General features: G+C 50.9%; 1 protein-coding gene across 4 annotated transcripts in view; it reads left to right on the top strand.

The window, feature by feature from the left end:
• Nucleotides 1–16,918, top strand: part of CPAMD8 (C3 and PZP like alpha-2-macroglobulin domain containing 8) — a 134,417-nt gene that overhangs the window by 24,000 nt on the left and 93,499 nt on the right. For all 4 annotated transcript variants that reach the window (XM_016935418.4, XM_054673111.2, XM_063800593.1 and 1 more), the window contains 5 exons: nt 295–379; nt 2,160–2,268; nt 5,364–5,591; nt 9,116–9,286; nt 12,903–13,031. In XM_016935418.4, the coding sequence (XP_016790907.3) occupies nt 295–379; nt 2,160–2,268; nt 5,364–5,591; nt 9,116–9,286; nt 12,903–13,031 (722 nt within the window). The remainder of the gene's footprint in view (nt 1–294; nt 380–2,159; nt 2,269–5,363; nt 5,592–9,115; nt 9,287–12,902; nt 13,032–16,918) is intronic.

Raw genomic sequence — 16,918 nt, 5'->3', positions numbered from 1 at the left:
GGCCTCGTGTCCACCCTGGGATAGGCTGGAATCCGCCACACTCTAAGCACGTGGTCTAAAAGTGACAGGGGGAGGCCCCTTGAGGAAAATGGGGTCCTAGTCCCCCAAAGATGAGAAATAGATGCAGCCCACAAAATCCCCAGGGCTGCTCAGCAGAGTGGTGTGGATGGGTACAGTGTCAACCTCGGTGGTGGCCAGGTGCTGTGGTCTTCAGACACCTTGCACCGGTGTCAGGGCTCCTGAGGCCACCTTAGGGACAGAAGCCAGCCCCTCCTCTCTGTTTGCTTTCTTCAGTGTTGCCCAAGTTCGAGCTTCTGATTGACCCGCCCCGGTATATCCAAGACCTGGACGCCTGTGAGACAGGCACTGTGCGGGCCAGGTGAGAAAGAGGGACCCCTGGGGCACACTGGGGGGCCCTTCCCCTTCCCCAACCATCACGCTGCTCCCTCAAGATCGTTCCCCTCCTCTGCTGCCTCCCTCCCTCCCACATGGGTGTGCCTCTCCCTTCCTGGTTCCCTCCTCCCTGGGGTGTGCCCCTCCCCTAGTGCATCTCCCTTCCTGTGACTCTCTCCTGTAGGCGCCCCCTCCTCAGGAGGTGCCCCTCCCCCTAGAGTATCTCTCTCCCCCCCAGGCTCCTCCCCTGTGGGCGCCTCCTCCCTGGGGTGTCCCCCTCCCTCTAAAGTATCTCCCTCCCTGCTGGGCTCCTCCCCTGTGGGTTCCCCTCCCCAGGATGTGGCCACCTGCTAGAGCATCATCCTTTCCCGTGCCCCTCCCCTGGGGGCGCCCCCTCCCTGGAGTGTACCCCTCTCCCTAGAGCATCTTCCTCCCCCTGGGCCCCTCCTCTGCCCTCCCCTTCCATTTCCCCCAACAACCGGGCTTCCCCCTCCTCCTACAGGCAGACACTTCTTCCATGGCCTCCCTGCTCCCACAAGGGTGCCCTGTGCCCTGCTCCCTCCCTAGTACTCGGTGTCTCCCTGCCACATGAGTCTCTTGCACTCTACCCACTGCCTGTCTTTGTTTCCATGCTGGTGTCCTCACCCCTATGAGCACACCCCTGTCTCTCCAAAGCATGCCCCTCTCCCGCTGTGTATTCCTTCCTCAAGTCCTGCCCTTCCGCTCTAAGTTCTTCCCTCCCCAAGGGTCTCCCCTCCCCAAAGAATGCCCTACCCCCCAGGGTGTGACCCTCGGGCACTAGCATCTCCCTTCCCCAGGGCGTCCCCTCCCAACCCCACCGTGTTCCCCTCTCCCCCAAGGCTGCTCCCCACCCTCTGCAGGCCTCCCTGGCATCCAACAGCACCCCCGCCAGTGTGCTGACCCGAGAGGGATTGATCCTTGCTTTTTTTTTTTTTTTTTTTTTTTTCAGACGGAGTCTTACTCTGTCGCCCAGGCTGGAGTGTAGTGACAGTCTCAGCTCTCTGCAACCTCTGCCTCCCGGGCTCAATTGATTCTCCTGCCTCAGCCTCCCTAGTAGCTGGGATCACAAGCATGTGCCACCACACCCAACTAATTTTTGTATTTTTAGTAGAGACAGAGTTTCACCATGTTGGCCAGGCTGGTCTCGAACTCCTGACCTCAAGTGATCTGCCCACCTTGGCCTCCCAAAGTGCTGGGATTACAGGCATGAGCCACCATGCCCAGCCTGCACTCTCTCATTTTGCTCCTGTTCCCCATCCACCAGCATTCCCTCTGCATCAGGAGTGACATACAGACATTTAAGTTTCACTATCACCCCTGAGAGGGTAGTTTGAGTCCCATTCTCTGGGTGAGGAAACTGAGGCTCAGAGAAGTTCGGTCCTTGGTTCAAAGTCGAGCTTAATAGGGTGCTTAGGCTCAGGTGCCGCTCAGTTGCTCATGCCTCTGCACTACTCTGCTCCAGAGGTGGCACCAACCTAGCCTTCTCAGTTCCAGAGTTCCTCTCTGACCCTTGGTCTCTTTTTCTGTCCATCTGGAGGCTTGGTGCAGAGGATCGGAGGGCCTAGGCATCTTCTGTCCCGATTCCAGGCTGCAGGGAGGGCTGTCAGGACAGGATGCAGGGTGTGGAGGGAGCTGCATCCATCACTGTACTAGTGGCCACACTATGCCAACCTGGCCTTCCTGAGGCTGGGCCCTCCCTGCCATCTTGGCTGTGAAATTGAGCATGCTTTATCCTTTTGTTCCAGGTATACCTTTGGGAAACCTGTGGCTGGTGCCTTAACGATCAACATGACTGTTAATGGTGTAGGGTACTACAGCCACGAGGTGGGACGCCCTGTCCTCAGAACAACCAAGGTGAGAAACAGGGACCCCTTCTACCCCCTGACCCAACCCCCAGGTTCACCTCCACCAGCACGCATTTTATTTTACTTTCTCTTATTGTTATTATTTTATTTACTGCCTTTAAAAAATTTTTGAATAGAGACAGGATCTCACTATGTTGCCCAGGCTGGTCTTGAACTCCTGGGCTCAAGCGATCCCAGGGGGCTCTCGCCTTTGCCCCCAAAAGTGCTGGGATGACAAGTGTGAGCCACCTCTGTTTCACTTTCTAAAACAGTTATATGGCAGGGATTTTTCTGATGATAAAATTCCTGCAGGCTGAATATAGAGACTTTAGAAAATATAAAAAGGAAGAAAATAAAGATAACTTGTTCTCCAATAGGTGGACATGACCACTATCGATATTTTGATGTGTTTCCTCACAGGTTATTGTAAGTAAAGTTAAAAAAAAAAAACACCAATTTGGCTGGGCATGGTGGCTCACGCCCGTAATCCCAGCACTTTGGGAGGCAAAGGCGGGCGGATCACTTGAGGCCATGAATTCGAGACCAGCCTGGCCACCATGGCCTGGGCGACAGAGTGAGACTCCATCTCAAAAAACAAACAAACAAAAAACAAAAAAACACTAATAAACACTAATTTTATTGCCTGGAGTCCCAGCTCTTAATATTTGGAAGGTAGAGGCAGGAAGATCTCTTGAGCTCAGGAGTTCAAGGCCAGCCTGGGCAACATAGTGAGATCCCATCTCTAAAATAAAATAAAAACATAAACAATTTTATTGAGATATCATTCACATAGCATACAATTCACCCATGTAGAGTGTACAGCTTGATGGTTTTCTTTTCTTTTTTTTTTTTTTTTTGAGATGGAGTCTTGCTCTGTTGCCCAGGCTGGAGTGCAATGGCGTGATCTCGGCTCACTGCAAGCTCCGCCTCCTGGGTTCACACCATTCTCCTGCCTCAGCCTCCCCAGTAGCTGGGACTACAGGTGCCCACCACCACACCCGGCTAATTTTTTTTTTTTGTATTTTTAGTAGAGACGGGGTTTCACCGTATTAGCTAGGATGGTCTCGATCTCCTGACGTCGTGATCCTTCTGCCTCGGCCTCCCAAAGTGCTGGGATTACAGGCGTAAGCCACTGCACCCGGCCACAACTTGATGGTTTTCATATAGTTGTAGAGTTGTGCAACCATGGCTGTTATCCAATTTTAGAATTGTTCCACCATCCTTCCGTACATCCTTCATGTCCTTTTGCAGAGAATCCTCATTTCCTTCCTCCTGTCCCTGGCAACTACTAATCTGTTTTCTGTCTCTGTGGATTTGCCTGTTCTGGACATTTCTGTGAATGAATCATATGCTATATGTCCTTTTGTGTCTGGCTTCTCTCACTCAGCACCATGTTTTTGATGTTTGTCTACATCGTAGCATGATCAATGCTTCATTCCTTTTTTATGGCTGCATCATATTCCCTTGTACAGATGGACCACAATGTGTTTATCCCTTCATCCACTGGTGGACATTTGGGTTGTTTCTGCTTTTTGGCTATTATGTCTCATGCTACTATGGACATCCCTGTGCAAGTTTTTATGTGGACCTACATTTTTGTTTCTCTTGGGTTCGTTCCTAGGAGTGGAATTGCTAGGTCAGAGGGTAACACTATGTGTAACCTTTTGAGGAACTGCCAAATGGTCAATGTGGCTGCACTATTTTACATTCCCACCTGTTTAAAGTTTTGTAACCTTTTTTGGTCTTTCAGCATAATGTTACATTGTGAGTGGGCTACAGTACAACAGACACCCACCTTCCTGGAGATTCCCATCCCTCTGTAGGTGCCTGGACATTAACCCTTTCAGCACCAGCTCCTCCCCACCTCCCACCCAAAGCTCCTTCTCAGTCCCTTTCCCACCTGGGACACATCTGCTCCAATGGGCTCCCCTCTCTTATGTCTGAGATATCTTTAATTTAATTTAATTTAATTTATTTATTTATTGAGATGGAGTCTCTCTCTGTCTCCCAGGCTGGAGTGCAGTGGCACCATCTTGGATCACTGCAGCCTCTGCCTCCTGGGTTCAGGCAATTCTCCTGCCTCAGCCTCCCAAGTAGCTGGGATTACAGGCATGTGTCACCACGTTGGGATAATTTTTGCATTTTTAGTAGAGACAGGGTTTTACCATGTTGGCCAGGCTGGTCTTGAACTCCTGACCTCAAGTGATCTGCCGCTGCTGGCCTTCCAAAGTGCTGGGATTACAGGTGTGCACCATCACGCCCAGCCCATCTCTCTGCTCTCTGAGGCTTCTCTTCCATGGATTGGAAACCATAAACCCCCACCTCTCCCATTCCTGACACTGGCACCTTGGAGAATCCCAGCCATTCTCCTGGGAGGCTACCAGCTGATGGTCTTTGACTTAGTTCTCTCATTTATGGAGTAATTTACTCCACAGCTCTTTCTGAATGAGGATTATTTGCCAAGTCCCAGGGTGGGATCCTGAGATAGGAATTGAATGAGGGAGTTCTGGTGCCCCAGAGTGGGGCTGAGCAGGTTCAGCTGCCCCCTCTGTTGCCTGGGCTGTGGGAGATTGTGTCAGCATGGGAATCTCTTTCCTCTTTTTTTTTTTCTTAACCCAGGCTGGAGTGCAGTGGCACAATTCAGGCTCACCTCAACCTCTGCCTCCTGGGTTCAAGCGATTCTCATGCCTCAGCCTCCCAAGTATCTGGGATTACAGGTGCCTGTCACCACGCCCAGCTATTTTTTTACATTTTTAGTAGAGGTGGGGTTTCACCATGTTGGCTAGACTGATATTGAACTCCCGACCTCAAGTGATCCGCCCGCCACGGCCTCCCAAAGTGCTGGGATTACAGGCGTGAGCCACCGCGCCCAGCCTCTTTCCTCTTCTGCCCAATGGAGCCAACATCCATCTTCCCTGGGATGTTGTCCAGATCCAGTGAGGGACCCTCTGCATGGTCCCGTGGCATAGATTGGGTATGCCACCAAGTGACCCCTGGCCCTCCAAGCAGCTGAAGAGTCTTGCACCTCAGGTGTGTGTTTCAGGGACATCCCTCAAAGACACTCCAACCCTGAGTGAGCACGGGCTGCGTTTTTCCTCCCTCCAGATCCTCGGCTCCCGGGACTTCGACATCTGCGTGAGGGACATGATCCCAGCGGACGTCCCTGAGCACTTCCGGGGCAGGGTCAGCATCTGGGCCATGGTGACCAGTGTGGACGGGAGCCAGCAGGTCGCGTTCGATGACTCCACCCCCGTGCAGAGGCAGCTGGTGGACATCCGGTACTCCAAGGACACGAGGAAGCAGTTCAAGCCGGGCCTGGCCTACGTGGGGAAGGTAACTTGGGGGTGACTGTGCTGCATCCCGCCCAAGGACCACCGTGAAACCACCACCACTAGCCACTAGCTCCGCAGTGGTGACTCAGCTGAAAACGGATCCCCTGACATAACCTTTGCGGAGAGTGGAGAGGGCTGGTGTTCCAGGTGAGGGGCAGGGGACATTTTCCTCCACGGGAAAGGACAATCTACTCTATTCCACTTGGACAGACATCTGAGTAGCCATTTATTAAAGCAACTGCTCTAAGGCAGTCCTGTTTCTTCAATGGGTTCTTTTTTTTTTTTTTTTTTTTTTAGAGATAGTCACACTCCATCGCCCAGGCTGGAGTGCAGTGGCTCCATCTCGGCTCACTGCAACCTCCGTCTCCCAGGTTCAAGTGATTCTCCTGCCTCAGCCTCCCAAGTAGCTGGGATTACAGGCACATACCACCAAGCCCAGTTAATTTTTGTATTTTTAGTAGAGACGGGGTTTCGCCATGTTGGCCAGGCTGGTCTCGAACTCCTGGCCTCAAGTGAACTTCCCGCCTTGGCCTCCCAAAGTGCTGGGGTTACAGGCGTGAGCCATCACTCCTGGCCCTTCACTGGGTTGATTTTATCCCCTGAGGACCTAAGTTGAGAGCCCTGCAAAGGTAGACCTTCTGTTCCTGAGACTGACAGGTGCAGACCCATGTGACATTTTGAACGAGCCTCTGCCTCCCACCCACCACTCAAGTCTTATGCACGGTAAATTTTGAGGTGTCCAGATGTCATGATCCTTATATATGTTTTCTTCTTAGAGACAGGGTTTTGTTCTGTCGCCCAGGCTGGAGTGCAGTGGTGAGATCATAGCTCACCACAGCCTCGACATCCTGGATTCAAGCAATCCGCCTGCCTCAGCATCCTGGGTAGCTGGGACTGCAGGCATGAGCCACCACGCCCAGCAAATTTTTTTATTTTTAAATTTTTATTTATTTATTTATTTTGAGACAAGAGTCTCGCTCTGTCGCCCAGGCTGGAGTGCAGTGGCATGATCTCGACTAATTGCAACCTCTGCCTCCTGGGTTCAAGTGATTCTCCTGCCTCAGCCTCCAGAGTAGCTGGGATTACAGGCATGCCCCACCATACCCCACTAATTTTTGTATTTTTAGTAGAGACAGGGTTTCACCACATTGGCCAGGCTGGTCTTGAACACTTGACCTCAGGTGATCCACCTGCCTCAGCCTCCCAGAGTGCTGAGATTGCAAACAGGAGCCACCGCACCTAGCCAATTTTTAAATTTTTTGTAGAGATGGGATCTTGCTGTGTTGGCCAGACTGGTCTTGAACTCCTGGGCTCAAGCAGATCTCCTACCTCAGACCCCCAAAGTGCTGGGATTGCAGATGTGAGCCACTACACCCAGTCATTATTCTTATTTTAACTGTTAAACTGGGGTAGGCTGGGCACGGTGGCTCATGACTATAATCCCAGCACTTTGGGAGGCCCAGGTGGGTGGATGACCTGAGGTCAGGACTTCAAGACCAACCTGGCCAACATGGTGAAATACTGTCTCTACTGAAAATACAAAAATTAGCCAGACATGATGGTGGACACCTGTAATGCCAGTGACTCAGGAGGCTGAGGCACGATAATTGCTTGAACCTGGAGGCGGAGGTTGCAGTGAGCCAAGATCACACCACTGCATTCCAGCCTGGGAGACAGAGTGAGACTTCGTCTCAAATAAAAAAACAAAAAACAAAAAACAAAAACAAACCTGGGGCATCTTCACCCCAATTGCAGCAGCAGGAGTGGGGCAAGGCCAACAGAGCCCAGTGTCATGCAAGGGGAAAGTGGGCCACATCCCTGGCCCTGCATCTGTCTGTACCCAGTTCCCTTTTGCCGTCCATGAGTGATGCTGGCTGGCTGTCCTCACACTGAGTTCTGACCCTCTTGTTCTGCTTTGGAACCTCCTTTCTCTTCTCCATGCCAGTGTTGGAGCCACCTCTATCCCATGCACAGACACATCTCCTGTGTCCCTGGCTTTGAGGGCCCCAGCTTGAGTAGAAACTAAAGTACCTCGTGCTGGGTCAGAATGTGTATGAAGAAGAGGTTTAAGGCTACAAATTTGGTAAAGAGCGTTTCACATATGACAGAAAATACCTACCATCTGCATTCAAGAAAGGAGTGGTTAGGCTGGGCATGGTGGCTCATGCCTGTAGTCCCAGTGCTTTGGGAGGCCGAGGCAAGAGGACCACTTGAGGCCAAGGCAAGAGGACCACTTGAGGTCAAAAGTGTGAGACCAGCCTGGGCAACATAGTGAGATCCAGTCTCTACAAAAAATAAAAAGAAATAGGCCAGACGTTTGTGGCTCACACTTTGGGAGACCAAGGTGGGAGGATTGCTTGAGACTGGGAGTTTGAGACCAGCCTGGGCAATAGAGCAAGACCCCAGCTCTACAGATTTTTTAAAAAATTAGCCAGGCATGGTATTGTACACCTGTGGTCCCAGCTATCAGGAGGATGAGGCAGGAGGATTGTGAGCCCAGGAGGTAGAGGCAGCAGTGAGCTATGATCGGGCCACTTCACTCCAGCCTGGGCAACAGAGCAAGACTCTGTCTCTCAAAAAAAAAAAAAAAGAAAAAGGGAGTGGTTAATGAAGATCATGTGGGCTGAATCCTGGTTCACTCCATCACCAGATACCTGCACAGCTGAGGGCTGTTTTAGGGTTCTTCAGAGGCTACAATCTATGCTCCTTTTAAAATATCTATGTCTGCCTCATTCTAGCTGGCTCTCCAACCAGTCTGAATGGGTGAGGTTTAAGTGTCACACTGAACTGTCCATACCCTGGTATGGCATCAGACTAATGACTAGCACATGTAATTTGTACTTCATGACCTCTTTGCCAAATCCAAGGGCATGAAGGTCTACCCTTATGTTTCTTCTAAGAATGTTATAGCTTTAGCTGTTACATTTAGGTCTATGATCCATTTGAGTTTATTTTTGTATATGGTGTGAGGTAGGGATGCAACTTCATTTAAAACTTTTTTTTTCTTAAGAGACAGGGTCTCATTCAGTCACTCAGGCTGGAGTGCAGTGGCACCATCATAGCTCTCTGCAGCCTTGAAGTCCCAGACTCAAGTGATCCTTCCACCTCAGCCTCCTGAATAGTTGGGGCTATAGGTGCATGCCACCACACCTGAAATTTTAAAGTTTTTTGTAGTGAGGTCTCACTATGTTACCCAGGCTGGTCTGGAACTCCTGGCCTCACATGGGATTATAGGTGTGAGCCACTGCATCCGGCTTCCATGTCTGCCTTGGAAGCCTCTGGAGTAGCTGGGACCACAGGCACACGCCACCACTCCTGGACCTGTGAGTCCTTCTTTTTTGTTCCCTTTAAGGATTGTTTTTGCGATTTGGAACTCGTTGCGATGCCCTGTGAATTTCAGGAGCAGGTTGTCAATTTCTACAAAGAAGCCTGCTGGGATTCCAGTGGGGATTGCATTGATTCTGCAGATCAGTTTGGGGAGCATGGCCGTCTTAACTCTGTTGTGTCTTGGGTGACCTTTTCTAGGTGGAGCTATCCTACCCCGATGGCAGCCCAGCTGAGGGAGTGACGGTCCAGATTAAGGCAGAGCTGACACCAAAGGATAACATCTACACCAGTGAAGTTGTGTCCCAGGGTGGACTAGTGGGGTTTGAAATCCCCTCCATCCCCACATCAGCCCAGCACGTGTGGCTGGAGGTGGGTGAGTCCCGTGGACCCTTGTTATTCAGCCAGCAGGTATGGACTTGGGGCCTCCCCCAGGCTGGGTGCAGGCACCTGATCAGTGGGCCTGGAGCCCGTCCCAGCCCTGCAGGAGTACACATTCCATTAGACAGTGGGATGGACAACACAGCCATCCTGGGATCAGGTGGAAGGTCAAAGAGAGATAAGGGTGCCTGGACCAGTTATGCCAAAGGAGTCTTGTCCGAGGAGATCTCTCCAAATGGACTCCTGACCATGGGGAAGTCAGCCAGGCTGCTTCTGGGCGGGTGGAACAGCCTGGGTGCAGGTTCAGAGGCAGACCGTGATTATACTGTAATCAGAGTCTCACAAGTGCTCAACCATATTGAGCCATTTTTGAAAGAGATTGGGGAGAGAGCCAATGGTGGTTTCCGCCACCTCATGGGTGCTCAGTGGAAGGCAGTGTCAGGAGAAAGAGTGATCTGATTTTTTTTTTTTTAAGAGACAGGGTCTCGCTCTGTTGCCCAGGATGCAGTGCAGTGGCATCATCATAGCTCACTGCAGCCTCTAACTGCTGGGCTAAAGGGATCCTCCTGAGTCAGCCTCCCAAGTACCTGAGATTACACGTGCATGCCTGTAATTAGCACCACACCCAGCTAATTTTTAAATTTTTCTGTAGAGGCTGGGCACAGTGGCTCATGCTTGTAATCCCAGCACGTTGGGAGGCCAAGGCAGATGGATCACCTGAGGTCAGGAGTTTGAGACCAGCCTGGCCAACATGGCAAAACCCCGTCTCTACTAAAAATACAAAAATTAGCCAGGTGTTGTGGCAGGTGCCTGTAATCTCAGCCACTCTGGAGACTGAGGCAGGAGAATTGCTTGAACCTGGGAGGCGGAAGTTGCAGCGAGCCAAGATTGCGCCACTGCACCCCAGCCTAGGCAACAGAGTGAGACTCCATCTCAAAAACAAACAAACAAGCAAATAAATAAAAATAAATTTTTCTGTAGAGATGGGGTCTTGCTATGTTGCCCAGGCTGGTCTCAAACTCCTGGCCTCAAGCCATCCTTCCACCTCAGCCTCCCAAAGCATAGGGATTATAGGCCATGAGCTGCCATGTCTGGCCTGATCTGATTTTCGATACCCAGTGATCACTCCAGAGTCTTTAGTTGGGGGTGGTTCAGGGCGGGCCCAGGCAGGCAGACAGGAGGTGAGGACAGAGAGGTCTCCAAACTGGAGCTCTTGAGGAAGTAGATCCGGAAGGCCTTAGTGTCCCATCATCAGGGGAGGCAAGAACAGGAGGGACTGGAGAGGATGTCCCAGCCCTTGGCTTTGGGAACTGGCAGTGGACCTGGCGGCCCTGCAGAGAGTAAATACGTAGATGGGAACTGAGGACACTGTGGTCACTTTGTCCTCTGTGGGCACCATGTCCTAAAGGTTTTAACCACTGAAGCCACTGCCTTGCCACTCGACATTCACAGCCAGATGGGTTCACGCTTTCTTGTGTTGGACCTGCTGCTCAACACACAGCACAGCCGTTTGGTCACCTGGGCCACTGTTCTGTTGTTTTTTTTTTGATACAGAGTCTTGCTCTGTCGCCCAAGCTGGAGTGCAGTGGTGCAATCTCGGCTCACTGCAACCTCGGCCTCCCAAGTTCAAGCGATTATCCTGCCTCAGCCTCCCGAGTAGCTGGGATTACAGGCGCCCCCCGCCACGCCCAGCTAATTTTTGTATTTCTAGTAGAGATGGGGTTTCACTATATTGGTCAAGCTGGTCTTGAACTCCTGACCTCAGGCAATCCACCTGCCCAGGCCTCCCAAAGTGCCGGGATTACAGGTGTGAGCCACCATACCCGGCCCACTGTCCTGTTTTAAGAGAGTGACCACAGCCTGGCATCTCTCAGACTCCTTGAGGAACCAGAGATCTGCCCTGCCCATCCCCTACCAGGTGGGAGATTGCAGTAACTTCTGACACCAGCTACCTGGAGCTGGGCCACACTTCACAGGTGGTAGGCACAGCCCTCTCCACAAGACTACCCTAAATTCTGACACCAGCTGCAAGTCCAGGGGTCCCCGGGCCACCTGTGCTTCCCACCCACTGGCTGCAAATTCCACTACCCCACCACCTTTTAATTACAGCTTTACCATAGCAAAATGACACAAATTAGAACCAACCAAAGAGAGACATGCATAGAGTGAGGTCTGGGCAATTCCCAGATTGGAAGCTTTGTGTGTTCTCTGCACAGAACCAGGATATGTAATCCCCACAAGCTGAGCATTGCTAAGCAGGAAAGCTCACCTGAGCTTTGGTGTCCAAAGTTTTTTGTGGGGGCCTCATTTCGTCTGCATGATTGATTAAATCATTGGCCATGGGACTGATCTCAGTCTCCTGCCCTCTGCCTTCCCTGGAGATGGGCTGATAACCTGTGGCTCAAAGCCCAGCCACCTAATCACACAACTGGCCTTTCTGGTGTGGCCCATTTATACCCTATTTAGAGTCTACCTACTTCCCAGGAGCCAGAGACAGAGGCAGGCCAACTTTTTTTTTTTTTTTTGAGACAGAGTTTTGCTCTTATTGCCCAGGCTGGAATGCAATGGCATGATTCCAGCTCACTGCAACCTCTGCCTCCCAGGTTCAAGTGATTCCCCTGCCTCAGCCTCCCAAGTAACTGGGACTACAGTTGCCGGCCACCATGCCCGGCTAATTTTTTGTATTTTAGTGGAGACAGGGTTTCACCATGTTGGCCAGGATGGTCTCGATCTCCTGACCTCGTGATCTGCCCACCTTAGCCTCCCAAAGTGGTGGGATTACAGGCGTGAGCCATCGCGCTTGGCCCAACTTCTTTTTTAAATTATTTCAGAGATATGGTCTAGCTCTGTTGTCCAGGCTGGAGTGCAATGGTGTGATCATAGCTAATTGCAGCTTTGAACTCCTGGACTCAAGTGATCCTCCTGCTTCAGCCTCCCCTAGTAGCTGAGTCTCCAGGCACAAATTTTTTGTAGAGACTGGATCTTGCTATGTTGCCCAGGCTGGTCTTGAACTCCTGGGCCCAAGTGATCCTCACACCTCTGCCTCCGAAAATGCTGAGATTATAGGTATGCATCCACTCTGCCTGACCCCCAATACCCTTTGACCAGTCTTGGACGCTTGCTTCTTTTTTTTTTTTGAGTCGGAGTCTTGCTCTGTTGCCAGCCTGGAGTGCAGTGGTATGATCTCAGCTCACTGCAGCCTCTGCCTCCTGGGTTCAAGCAATTCTTGTGCCTCAGCCTCCTGAGTAGCTGGGATTACAGGCGTGTGCCACTACTCCTGGCTAATTTTTGTATTTTTTCAGTAGAGACGGGGTTTCTCCATGTTGGCCAGGCTGGTCTCGAACTCCTGGCCTCAGGTGATCCACCTGCCTCGGCCTCCCGAAGTGCTGTGATTACAGGTGTGAGTCACTGTGCCCAGCTGGACACTTGCTTCTTGATGCTAGGAAGAATGGGCTGGACAACTGGCTACTACTCCCTGAGGATTGGGGAGGGGGGATATTGGAGCATGAGAGGGTGTTTCTTCTGGGCAGAGCAGGCAGAAGCATCCCCAAGACCCCCTTTCTGCTCTTGGCACTCGGGTGTTGATCCAAGCGTCTTCTCTTCTCAGACCAAGGTGATGGCACTGAACGGAAAGCCCGTGGGGGCTCAGTACCTGCCCAGCTACCTCTCCCTTGGCAGCTGGTACTCCCCCAGCCAGTGCTACCTGCAGCTGCAGCCACCCTCCCATCCACTGCAGGTAAGATTTTCAGGTGCTACCCTTCCTGGGCCATGCGGGATCCAAAAAGCAGCATGAGCCGGGTGCTGTGGCTCATGCCTGTAATCCCAGCATTTTGGGAGGCCGAGGCAGGCAGATCACTGGAGGTTAGGATTTCGAGACCAGCCTGGCCAGCATGGTGAAACTCCATCTCTACTAAAAATACAAAAATTAGCTGAGTGTGGTGGTGCGTGCCTGTAATCCCAGCTACTCGGGAGGCTGAGGCAGGAGAATTGCTTGAACCCGGGAGGCAGAGGTTGCAGTGAGCTGAGATCACACCACTGCACTCCAGCCTGGGCGACAAAGCAGGACTCCTCAAAAAAGACACAGCATGAGTGAGCCCCTAAGGCAGCAGTAGCCAGCCTTTTTGGCACCAAGGATTGGTTTTGTGGAAGACAATTTTTCCACAGACGGGGGCACGGGCATGGGGGATGGTTTCAGGATGATTCAAGGACATTATGTTTATTTTGCACTTTATTTCTATTATTATGACATTGCAATATATAATGAAACAATGATACAACTCACCATCATGTAGAATCAGTGGGAGCCCTGAGCTTGTTTTCCTGCAACTAGACAGTCCGATCTGGGGGTGGTGGGAGACAGTGACAGATCATCAGGCATTAGATTCTCATTAGGGGCATGCAACCTAAATCCCGTGCAAGCACAGTTCACAATAGGGTTCACACTCCTGAGAGAATCTAATGCTGCCACTGCTGATGTGACAGGAGGTGGAGCTCACATGGTAATATGAGTGATGCGAGCAGCTGTAAATACAGATGAAGTTTTGATTGCCGGCCTACTACTCACCTCCTGCTGTGTGACCTGGTTCCTAACAGGCCATGAATCAGTACTGGTCCATGGCCCTGGGGGTTGGGGACCCCTGCTCTAAGGGACCTAATACTACAGCTGACACAGGGATCCCTTATCTCCCCAGCAAGGGGAGAATTCTGCAGAATGCATGCATGCATTACTATTTGTTTCTTTTCTTTCTTTTTTTTTTTGTTTTGTTTTTGAGATGGAGTCTCACTCTGTCAACCAGGCTGGAGTGCAGTGGCACGATCTCAGCTCACTGCAACTTCCGTCTCCAGGGTTCAAGTGATTCTCCTGCCTCAGCCTCTGGAGTAGCTGGGATTACAGGTGCCCACCACAATGCCTGGCTAATCTTTGTATTCTAGTAGAGACGGGGTTTCACCATGTTGGCCAGGCTGGTCTTGAACTTCTGACCTCAAGTGATCCGCCCACCTTGGCCTCCCAAAATGCTGGGATTACAGGTGTGAGCCACCACGCCCGGCTCGTTGCTATTTATTTGTTATGGACATTTAGGCTGTGGCCCAGGGCTGACAATGATGATCACCACTCTGCCCCAGGGCACCACTGCACCCAGACCTGACATAGAGCTGCTGCTATGGGGCCAGATTCCCCACTGCCTTGAGCCTTCCCTTAGTGCAGAGGCCCTGGGAGTTTCTCCACACAGACACTCTGAGTGCAAAGACAAGGTAAATTTAGAGCCGTGTCTGCCATTCATTTTTCCTGGGTCTATTATTTTGCAATTCTGATTATATAAGGTGTGTGTGTGTATTTTTCTTTTAATTAATAGACTTAATTTTTTAAGAGCAGTTGTAAGTTTATAAAAACCTTGAACAAAAAGTAGAGTTCCCGACCGGGCGTGGTGGCTCACACCTGTAATCTTGGCACTTTGGGAGGCTGAGGCGGGAGGATTGCTTGAGCCCAGGAGTTTGAGACCAGCCTGGGCAACATGGTGAAATCACATCTCTATCAAAACAAAAACGAAAACAAAAAAACCCCAGCCGGATGTGGTGGTGCATGCCTGTAGTCCCAATTACTCAAGAGGCTGAGGCAGGAGGATCACTTGAGCCCGGGAGATTGGGACCGCAGTGAACCATGATCGTGCCACTGTACTCCAGCCTGGGTGACAGAGCGAGACCCTGTCTCAAAACTAAACTTAACTAAACTTTATCTATAGCTTACTATTGGCCAGAGTCAATCAACACAGATTTTGTACTTTCTATGCATGACATACTGTATTCTTACAATAATGTAAGCTACAGGAAGGAAAATATTATTAAGAAAATCATAAGATTTTCTTACGCTGGCAGGCGCAGGTAAAAAAAATCATAAAGAAGAGAAAATATCTTGACTGTTCGTGAAGTGGGAATGGATCATTGTAAAGGTCTTCTTCCTTGTCATCTTCACGTTCAGTAGGCTGAGGAGGAGGAGGAAGAGGAGGGGGGTCTTGCTGTCTTGCTTGGGCAGAGGTGGAAGAAAATCCACACATCAGTGACGTGGGCAGTTCAAACCTGTATTTCTCAAGGGTCAACTGTATATATGTGCATATATATGGATATGCTGTGTACATGTGTGTTCATAGACATCTAGATACCCACATATACATATATATATATATATATATATATATATATATATATATTTTTTTTTTTTTTTTTGACAGAGTCTCTGTCTCCCAGGCTGGAGTGCAGTGGCACAATCTCGGCTCACTGCAACCTCCATCTCCTGGGTTCAAGCACTTCTCCTGCCTCAGCCTCCCGAGTAGCTGGGATTACAGGCACCTGCCACCATGCCCGGCTAATTATTTTTGTATTTTTAGTAGAGTATGGGTTTCACCATGTTGACCAGGGTGGTCTCGAACTCCTGGCCTCAGGTGATCCACCCTCTTCGGCCTCCCAAAGTGTTGGGATTACAGGCGTGAGCCACCGCACCTGGCCATACACATCTATATTTAAGATACATCACCCCTCTGTTAACTTTGTGGACTGGTGGCAGGCTCACTGGCTGGGCCGTTTGCATCCTGGCCGCAATCCCAGCAGAGCCTCTGGCTCAAGCTATAGCCCCAGCCTTGGCAGAAATGTCACCCCTAATGGAAACCAGTTGCCATCACAGCGCCCAGGGCCCTACCAGCCCATAAACCTCTCACGCTCCTTTTCTGATCACATCGAGGCCCCTGGGGTTCAGCTTGGAGGAATCGTGGCGCCAAGGCTGCCTGTTTCCTGGGATTAACAGCCCTTTGCAGAGGTTGTAAGAATGAGAAGTCAGACAGGATCATGCCCAGCTTGGCTGAACACACTGTTCTTCTTGTAATTCCATTAAACCAGTGGTGCAGGGCGGGGACGCTGGTGCTGGCCTCCTCCTCAGGGGGCAGGAAGGAACTTTGTGTTCTCAGCTGGCCAGACTGTTGTTCTGATTAGGGGGAGACCTGGCTCTGTCACTCAGATTTTGCTCCTCGGGTGAATCTCAATCCTGTTTGAGGTGGCTCAGAAACCCCAGCGCGTCCTACCCACCAAACTGCCATGAGGGGCCCGGGCACAACCTCAGGGCATGGAGGGAAGATGGGTTCATGCTGGGGCCAGGCTGGGCATGGTGCAGGGACCTTTTCCTCTTCTTCTAGCGCCAGGGCCCCGGCAGGGGGGAACTGGAGGGCTCCACTCCCCACATCTTGGCACCCATCCTTCTGAACCTGTTTTGCTTGGTGAATGGGGGCGGTCACTCCAATCTTTTAAGGTTGTTTTGATGCCATAAATTTAGTAAAGAAGAGGAGAAAGGTTTGTGCTCTCCTTTTCCCCCCAAGATCTCAAGCAGAAGGGGACTTTTGTTTGGGTGTCTTTTTATAAGCGCGACATTAATAAATTTAGAGTGAAATTGAAAAATGTTAATATAATAAACAACCATGAGACTTTCACCTAGATTTATAAATTAATGCTTTGCCTATATCCTTTCATTCATCCCTCCATCCACCCTCCATCCCTCTCTCCATCCCTCCATCTGTCCCTCTCTTCATCCCTCCATCCATCTGTCCTCTCTCCCTCCATTCATTCACCCTTCCTCCCTCC

The sequence above is a fragment of the Pan troglodytes genome, chromosome 20 (genome assembly GCF_028858775.2).
Source record: "Pan troglodytes isolate AG18354 chromosome 20, NHGRI_mPanTro3-v2.0_pri, whole genome shotgun sequence".
Classification (NCBI taxonomy): domain Eukaryota; kingdom Metazoa; phylum Chordata; class Mammalia; order Primates; family Hominidae; genus Pan; species Pan troglodytes.
The sequence above is the reverse complement of the archived record's forward strand: the minus strand, read 5'-3'. Positions and strand labels throughout refer to the sequence as shown.